Source organism: Rhinopithecus bieti, unplaced genomic scaffold (assembly GCF_001698545.2).
Source record: "Rhinopithecus bieti isolate Rb0 unplaced genomic scaffold, ASM169854v2 scaffold_31787, whole genome shotgun sequence".
NCBI classification, from domain to species: domain Eukaryota; kingdom Metazoa; phylum Chordata; class Mammalia; order Primates; family Cercopithecidae; genus Rhinopithecus; species Rhinopithecus bieti.
The window spans coordinates 5969087-5978155 of NW_016814655.1; the positions used below are offsets into that span (position 1 = coordinate 5969087).

Sequence of the window (9069 nt, forward strand, 5' to 3'; positions counted from 1 at the left end):
ACAAGGAAAACAAATTGTGGTGAAAGTCCACCCTCATCCCTCCTAAACCTACAAGGCTGACTTCCAATACCACCTCCTCTGTAAAGTTTTTTCCCAACTGTTTCTCTACATCTTAGAATTACTCTCTCATTTGTCTGGGGCGAGGGGTGGGGATGAATTTTACTGGTCAAAAGGACTTGCACTCCACTTTTGGTGCCCAGATTATTCTCAGGAACATTGTTGTCTCGAGGGCTTTAGTCTCACCCAGCTTCTACATTTGATCCGGGCTCCTGCCTCAAGCCTAAGGCTAGGAGTAGTCACTGTGCTTAGGTCAGCACCAAGTATTCCTAAAGGCCCACTGGGAGCCTCTGTCACTCACCAAGTAGTTCACTCGTCTTCTCGTCATATTCTTCAGCCATTTCCTTGCCATCTGGGAATAAATAGTGCACCTTCCTTCTCCCTGTGCACAAAACAGAGAGCGCCTTACCTCAAAGCCTCCCCTTGCCCTGTCCCTTGCAGATCAAGGGGCCTATCTGGGAAACAGCGCCAGCCTTGGGAGTACTGAGGAACCCAGCCAGGGCCTCTCCAAACTCCTTGCCAACCATCACCCACCATTACTTTAAAACATGTCCTGAGACTCTCTCCCTTTCTGAAGCTTTCCTTGAACATGTCTTTGCTCTGCTGTTTCCTCTACCAGCAACAGCTCCATACTTTTTCCTATCTGTGGAACTCTTCTTTGCCCTTCAAAATCCAGCTCAAATGTCACTTCCACTGGGAAGTCTTCCTCCACTATCACCTCCAGCCACCTTGGTAGGATTAATCACGTCCTCATGTGTGCCTCCCTAATGTTTTACTCATATCCATAGTGGAGCGTTTACTATGTACCATGATACTTTTAAAAAGCATTTGTCTTCCCATGAATGATAACATATTTATCTCTCTCTCCCCACTTCCTAAAACCAAGTCTATGTGTTCAGGACATTGAATTAGGTTTCCTGACCAAGCACTCCCTCTAGCCATGCCAGTGCCCTGCCTTCTTCTGCACATCTCCAGGCTATTCCTATCATACAGTAACACAATGCTAAGTCCTCATGCATTTTCTTCATGGCACTTACTTTGGTTATGATTTTACATCTATTTATGTGACTCTTTGATTATTGCCTCTCTTCTACTAGATAGGAGGGGTTTCATCCCCATGCTAGGGTTTCCTAAAGACCAAGCGTGGCTCCTGGCATATACTAGGAGCTCAACTAAATACTGATTGAAAGGATGAATAAACATTGATGCACTATCCACTGAAAGAATAGAAGAAACTAAGGGAGGCCAGGTGAAGTGGCTGACACCTGTAATCCCAGCACTTTGGGAGGCCGAGGCTGGCAGATAACAAGATCAGGAGTTCAAGACCAGCCTGGCCAACATGGTGAAACCCCATCTCTACTAAAGATACAAATAAGTTAGCCAGGCGTGCTGGCGGGTGCCTGTAGTCCCAGCCACCCAGGAGGCTGAGACAGGAGAATTGCTTGAACCTGAGCGGCGAAGGTTTCAGTGAGCTGAGATTGCACCACTGCACTCCATCCAGACTGGGCAACAGAGTGAGACTGTCTTAAAAAAAAAAAAAAGAAGAAGAAAAAAGAAGAAGAAGAGGAAGAAGAAGGAAGAAGGAAGAAGGAAGAAGGAAGAAGGAAGAAGAAGCAGAAGCAGAAGCAGAAGCAGAAGAAGAAGCAGAAGCAGAAGCAGAAGCAGAAGCAGAAGAAGCAGAAGAAGCAGAAGCAGAAGAAGAAACTAAGGGAGTCTCCTAGCCCAATTTCTCTACCCATGGAGCATTTGCTTAAAAGTGGCTATGTAATTTCCCCCTTTCTTTTTATAGGTAGGGAAGTAGATACAGGCAGACTCCTCAGTAAAACTAGTAACAGAGCACTAATATCCAGTAGACAAGTACCCTATGTATGCTTAATGAATAAGAGCCCCAAGGTGCCTTTTTCCTGTCCAATTCACTTCTCTGGTATACAGTTCCCTTGAGCCATTCCTAATCGGTATTCTGCGTAAACTCACCCCTAAATCTGCAGGGCCTCTAGCAGAGCCCTAGGTTATATCACCCTTAATCATTTGGATGGCTCACAAGCATTAGAAAGGGCTCTCCTGTCAGGAGAGGGATCCAAGGTACTGCCTGGGAGGAGCTCATCTTCTCCCCTTGGCATCTAGCCTTGAGTCCAGACAGGATGCAGTGCTTATGAAATCCACCAGGCATTTCACGTCTTATCAAATTTAATTCTCACAATAATCCTATGTGTCTTCATTACCTGTATTTCATAGATGAGGAAAACTGAGGGCTTTTTGTTTGTTTGTTTGTTTGTTTTTGACAGAGTCTCGCTCTGTCGCCAGGCTGGAGTGCAGTGGCGCAATCTCAGCTCACTGCAACCTCTGCCTCCCGGGTTTAAGCAATTCTCCTGCCTCAGCCTCCCGAGTAGCTGGGACTACAGGTGCACGCCACCACACCAGTTAAGTTTTGTATTTTTAACAGAGAGAGGGTTTCACCATTTTGGCCAGGATGGTTTCAATCTTCTGAACTCGTGATCCACCCACCTCGGCCTCCCAAAGTACTGGGATTACAGGCGTGAGCCACCACGCCCGGCCAACTGAGGCTTTTTTTAGAGAGTCTCGCTCTATTGCTGAGGCTGGAGTGCAGTGGTGTGATCTCGGCTCACTGCAACCTCTGCCTCCTGGGCTCAAGTGATCCTCCACCTCAGCCTCCCGAGTAGCTGGGACCATGGTTGCACACCACCATGCCCAGCTAATTTTTAAATTTTTTTGTAGAGATGCGGTCTTACTATGTTACCCAGGCTGATCTCAAACTCCTGAGTTCAAGCGATCCTCCTGCCTTGGCCTCTCAAAGTATTGGGAATACAGGAATGAGACACCACACCCGGCCCTCAACTTTGTTTAAAGTGGGTTTTCCCAAACAAGTGTTTTTGTTTAAGAGTGTCTGCCTATGTTCCCTAGGCTGGAGTGCAGTGGCTATTCACAGGCATGATTATAGCACACTACAGCCTCAAATTTCTGGCCTCAAGAGAGCTTCCTGCCTCACTTTCCCCAGTAGCTGGGATTAAGGTGCCCAACACAGGTGTTTAGTTTTTATAAAGTCAACTATATATTTTCTTTCTTTGTGGTTACTGCCTTAGAAGTTGCGCTCAGAGTATCCTCCTTTACCCAATGATTATGCGATGCTTATCTATACTTTGTTTTAATAGTATATTTATTCTAGAAATAAGTGTATATATAAATTATTAAGTATATTAGTATATTTTTGTAAAAGAAAAGATAACTGTGAGTGTAAGCATGGAATAATATAGAAGTTTATGTATAAAAATATAAATTATGGGCTGGGCGTGGCAGCTAACGCCTGTAATCTCAGCCCTTTGGGAAGCCAAGGCAGGCAGATCACCTGAGGTTAGGAGTTCGAGACCAGCCTGGTTAACATGGTGAAACCCTGTCTCTACTAAAAATACAAAAAAAATTAGCCAAGCATGGTGGCGGGCGCCTATAATCCCAGCTACTCAGGAGGCTGAGATAGGAGAATCCGTTGAACCCAGGAGGCAAAGGTTGCAGTGAGCCGAGATTGCGCCATTACACTCCAGCTTGGGCAACAAGAGTGAAACTCATCTCAAAAAAAAAAAAAACTAAATGAAATTATGATTATCTAGGTAGTAATATTTAATATTATATGTGACTTATTTTATTTTTCTTATTTCCACAATGAATTATTTCTTTAAAAAATCAAAAGGACATTGGATTCTCATTATCCAACCCAAGATATCAATAGCCATGATTCTTGGTGGAGGGGAGTAACCCTCCCCCACTCCCACACCCCTCCTACACACCCAGGGGTAAATCTGCAGGTTTGACAAGGCATAACAACATATGCGATACTGAATTGTTTTTCAGTTTGGGGATAGGGTGGAATCTAACATCATTTTGTGATGCTACTAACAAAAGAACTTAACAAAATCCTGGCCGATAAAATATTTGTTTAAACACTACTGTGACCAAAAAGAGTGAAAGCAGGGACTGGAGTGGATCTTTGTATACTCATGTTCAGAGCAGCATTATTCACAATACCCAAACGTTGGAAGCAACCCAGGTGTCCATCAACAGATGAATGAATCAACAGAATGCAGTACAGACATACAATGGGATACCACTCAGCCTTAAAAAGGAGCAAAACTTTGACACATGCTACAATATCCATACTTCTGTGCCTACCTCTTCCAGGCATAGCCCTTGGTCCTTGCTGTATCTCCCCGAAAAACACAGGGAACATTTAGAGGTTTACTTTAGAAACAATATTACAGCCAGAAAGGACCTCAGACATAACAATCGTAGCCCATCCACTTCATTTTACAGATGAGGAAAGTGAGATCCAAACAAGTAAAGGGGCCGACTAGAGAGCCTGTGGTGAATTAACGGCACAGCTGGAAGCGTCCAACTGTGGCAACATGGATGAACCTTGAAGCATTACGCTAAGTGAAATATGCCAGTTACAGAAAGATAAATATTGTATGATTCCATTTAGATGAGGTTCTTAGAGCAGTCCAATTCATAGAGACGGAAAGTCAATTGGTGGTTGCCAGGGGATGGGAGGAGGAGGGAATGAGGAGTTGGCGTTTGATGGGTACAGAATTTCACTTGAGCTGAGTGTAGTGGCACATGCCTGTAGTCCCAGCTATTCAAGAGGCTGAGGTGGGAGGATTGCATGAGCCTAGGAGTTCAAGGCTGCAGTGAGCTATGATCGTACCACTGTACTCCACAGCCTGGGTGACAAAGCAAGACCCTGTCTCCAAAAAGAAAAAAATTTCCGTTGAGAAAGATTAAAAAGTTCTGAAGATGGTGGTGATAGTTGCACAACAATGTGAATGTACTTAATGCCACAGAACTGTACACTTAAAAATGATTAAAATGCTAAATTCTGTTATGTATTTATTACCACAATAAAAATAAAAACCACTGTCCTATGAGAAAATGTCCTAAATATTTAGCAAGGCATAAGAAATCTATCACAATATGTCCCAATTTATCTGTAACCTCTCTTCATTTTCCACATCCCCTTATTTCTGCTTGAGAAAAGGGACCTTTTTATTCTCCCTTCTATCCTGGCATGTAGTATAGTACCTGACATAGTTACAGGTGGTTTGTTCTGACTGGGTGACTGCTTTAACATTACTAAACGTTTTGTTACTCCCCTAGTAATCAGGCACGTACCTTCACACCTTTACATATGGGCCCTCATATGTGAGTCGTTCTTCCTTGAATAGCTATCCCCTCTTCTTCACTCAGCAAACACCTATTCTATTTTTTTCTCTTTTTTTTTTTCCTTTTTTTTTTTTTTTTGAGACAGGGTCTCACTGTGTCGCCCAAGCTGGAGTGCAGTGGCATGATCTCAGCTCACTGCTGCGTCTACCTCCCTGGCTCAAGTGGTCCTCTGGTCTCAGCCACAAGGTAGCTGGGACTACGGGGCATGTACCGTGATGCCCGGCTAACTTTTGACTTTTGTTTGTTTGTTTGTTTTTTGTCTGAGACAGAGTCTTACTCACTTGTCACCCAGGCTGGAATGCAGTGGTGCGATCTCAGTTCACTGTAACTTCCGTCTCCCAGGTTCAAGCGATTCTCCTGCCTCAGCCTCCAGAGTAGCTGGAATTACAGGTGCACACCACCATGCCTGGCTAATTTTTTTGTATTTTTAGTAGAGATGGGGTTTCATTATGTTGGCTAGGCTGGTCTCAAACTCCTGGCCTCAAGGGATCCGCCCACCTCAGCCTCCCAAAGTGCTGGGATTACAGGCGTGAACCACCACACCCAGCCATAATTTTTGTATTTTTTGAAGAGATGAGGTTTGGCCATGTTGCCCAAGCTGGTCTCGAACTCCTGAGCTCAAACGATCCACCCGCCTCAGCCTCCCAGAATGCTGGAATTACCAGCGTGAGCCACTGTGCCTGCTTATTAATTCTTCAGGACCCAGAAACATCATCACTTCTGTTGGGTCTTCTTCCAAAGAGATGTCGCTTACACCTTCACTCTTCCCTACCATTTTATACAAGACTACAACCTCTATTTAACACATCTTATTATTTAAGTACATGTTTTTCCCAATCAGTCTAAGTCCTGTGACAACATATCTTTTTCTTTCTGTTCTAGTTTAGAGCGTGGCACATAGTAAAAGCCTCCCTAAATGTTGCACGAACAAGTAAATGATTTTAATTTCCACAAACTCCAGGCTTCCCTGGTTGGCCTCTGCCTGTGAATGTGAATCACCAGCTATTATCTTGAAAGCCTCAGGAACTTCAGACGCAATTCATCCTGGCTACCCAGTGGGTCCAGAAAGGACCCAAGAGCACAGGGGGCCGACATTGGCCAATTCTAGGATGAGGAAAAGTTAGGTATCCATGCCCCTGTGCCCACTTCTTCCAGGCACAGCCCTTGGTCCTTGCTCTAGCTCCCCTAAAGACACAGAAAACATTTAGAGGTTCACTTAACAAAAATATTACAGCTGGAAAGGACCTCAGAGATAACAATGGTAGTCCATCCACTTAATTTTACAGATGAGGAAAGTGAGGCCCAAACAAGTAAAGGTGCCGACTGGAGAGCCCGTGGTGAATTAATGGCACAGTCGGAACTAGAGCCCAGGCCTCTCTCCTCTCTAAAGTCTAAAACATTCTTGAATTTCAATTTCCTCTTCTGTAAAACGGGGTGGAAAATTAGCCTCTCAGGACAGTGGTGAGGAGCAAATGAGATAATGAATGTAAAAGAAATTACTATATTAGAAACAGAACTCAGAGCGGGGCGAGATGGTGTAGAGGAATTTAAGGGGTGTCCGGAGACATGTGTTCCAGTCATGTCATCTCTGTGAGCCTCAGTCTCCTCATCCGCAAATGCAGGACCTGGCTCGGCTGACGACCGAGACCCTTCCAGCTCTGCCGACCCAGGCCCTGAGGCCCTTCCCGGAGGGCCGGACCCTGGGGGAAAAAAGCGAAGGAGCTCGCGGGGACCCTCGAGTTACCGTCCTGCAGCAGCGCAGTCTTCTGGGCTGTCCGCAGACTCTCCATCCAGCCCGTCACCGCCATCTTTCCTCTGCTAAGCAGCGCGCCCGGCCGCTACCATGGCAACCGTTCCACTGACGGTCACTTCCGGCTGACTCGGAAGCTATTCTGGGCATTTGCCCTCCTTCCCCCCTTCGTCAGTTTTCATTGGCTCTCCTGGTAAGTGGCCTATTCCTGCTCACCCTCGGGTGACCAACTTGGCCAGTTGTGGACCGCACCCGGGGACTGACTCTGGCGGTTGGAGAGAGACTCCTGGGGCCGGGGTTGGGCACTCCAACTCTCTTCTAGCCCCGAGCTGGGATTCCCTGGCCTGCGCCAGCTGCGTACAGGGCGAGTACACTACACCTGCCCGGGTCTTCACCCCCAGCTGCGAGACTCCTCCATTCCCGGAGGGCTCCCCACACCTGCTGCGGCCGTGCCCCATCTCCCCGCAGCTGCGGCGCTGAGCATCCCCATGTCGAGAGGCTGAGACCAGGGCAGGTGCAGGGCGTTCCCACTCACCCGCGAAAGCCCCCCTCCTCAGGTTTTCCTCTGCAAGTCTGTGTTGGAGGTAGAGAAAGAGTATGTGGAGTTTATGTGCAGATCCTCCCCAGTCTCCGCTCCATCCCCTAAAGCTCCATTTCCTAGCCCAGCATCCCATTTTGGTAAAGCACTTCGAAGTGGGCCGCAGCAGGAGGGCTGTGCTGAATCTTTAGAGCAACCCCTCTGAGGAATGGGTATCGTTTCCTACTCCTCAAAAGTACCCCCCGATGGCTCCAGCCTTCCCCTCATTTCCCCTAATACTCCAACTTTGAAAGACTGGGGAGTGTGAAGCTAGGCTTTTGAAAACCTAGTTTAACCGGGTTTGAAGAGACACCCCACCCCCCCACCTCCTGCTTCCCCAAACTGGGCTGTTACCCCCTACCTCCATAGGCAAAGGGGTTGGAGATCCTTAATTCTGTATTTCCACCTTACAGCAGCCCTGACCAACCCTCCAACAGGCCGGGATCCAGCCGTACTTCAATGGATCCCAGGGGTATCTTGAAGGCATTTCCCAAGCGGAAGAAAATTCATGCTGATGCATCATCGAAAGTACTTGCAAAGATTCCCAGGAGGGAAGAGGGAGAAGAAGCAGAAGGTGAGATGACCCACTCTCAGAACCCTCGCGCGCTTGAACCCTCAGCCTTCATGTGCTTCAGCCCTATGTTGTTCATGTCCAGAATCAGATATTGGAGCTGACTCTGCCTGTCCAGGGCCTGCAGGTCTGTTTGTATCTGCCTTGTACTAAGCTTGGTCCTGGGTCTTGGACAGGCCATTTGCTGTGTTATCTTCTTTTCTACCTGAAGACCCCTATCAATTGGAAAAGACTCCCTGGACCCTCAGGGAATGACCAGTATAATTTTTGCCCTGGGGGACTGGGACAGAAACCCCCCTCCATTACCCAGGCTTGTTGTTAGTTGTTTTGCAGCCAAATTGATAAATAAATGGCAGAGGCTTTGGAGGCAGGGTTGTCGGGTCTCTCAGAGTGTAAGGGCAAGAAACGTGCATTGTTGAAAGAATAAATGATAAAGGATTCAAAGTATGGAGAGAGGCTGGGCACAGTGGCTCATGCCTGTAATCCCAGCACTTTGGGAGGCCAAGGCAGGCAGATCACCTGTGCTCAGGAGTTCGAGACCAGCCTGGGCAATGTGGCGAAACCCTGTCTCTACCAAAAATACAAAAAATTGGCCAGGCACTGGGCGCGGTGGCTCAAGCCTGTAATCCCAGCACTTTGGGAGGCTGAGATGGGCGGATCACAAGGTCAGGAGATCGAGACCATCCTGGCTAACATGGTGAAACCCCATCTCTACTAAAAAATACAAAAAACTAGCCGGGCGAGGTGGCGGGTGCCTGTAGTCCCAGCTACTTGGGAGGCTGAGGCAGGAGAATGGCGTGAACCTGGGAGGCGGAGCTTGCAGTGAGCTGAGATCCGGCCACTGCACTCCAGCCTGGGCGACAGAGCAAGACTCTGTCTCAAAAA

General features: G+C 47.2%; 2 protein-coding genes across 12 annotated transcripts in view; one reads left to right on the forward strand and one right to left on the reverse strand.

Annotated features, from left to right (window-relative positions):
* DPCD (deleted in primary ciliary dyskinesia homolog (mouse)) overlaps positions 1 to 7144 on the reverse strand; it is a 21742-nt gene extending 14598 nt beyond the window's left edge. For 4 of the 5 annotated variants that reach the window (XR_001881429.1, XM_017851788.1, XM_017851789.1 and 1 more), the window contains exons 1-2: positions 7031 to 7144; positions 359 to 439 (exon numbers count right to left, since the gene is read on the reverse strand). Coding sequence is in view for 4 of the 5 variants with exons in the window: in XM_017851788.1 (XP_017707277.1) it covers positions 359 to 439; positions 7031 to 7094 (145 nt within the window). In the remaining variant the exon portion in view is untranslated. The remainder of the gene's footprint in view (positions 1 to 358; positions 440 to 7030) is intronic. The other variant, XM_017851790.1, reaches the window with a different exon arrangement.
* An 18-nt stretch (positions 7145 to 7162) lies between these two features.
* Positions 7163 to 9069, forward strand: part of POLL (DNA polymerase lambda) — a 10459-nt gene continuing 8552 nt past the window's right edge. For 4 of the 7 annotated variants that reach the window (XM_017851786.1, XM_017851783.1, XM_017851780.1 and 1 more), the window contains exons 1-2: positions 7175 to 7229; positions 8027 to 8187. In XM_017851786.1, the coding sequence (XP_017707275.1) occupies positions 8073 to 8187 (115 nt within the window). In that variant the 5' untranslated portion in view covers positions 7175 to 7229; positions 8027 to 8072. The other 3 variants (XM_017851787.1, XM_017851781.1, XM_017851782.1) reach the window with 3 other exon arrangements.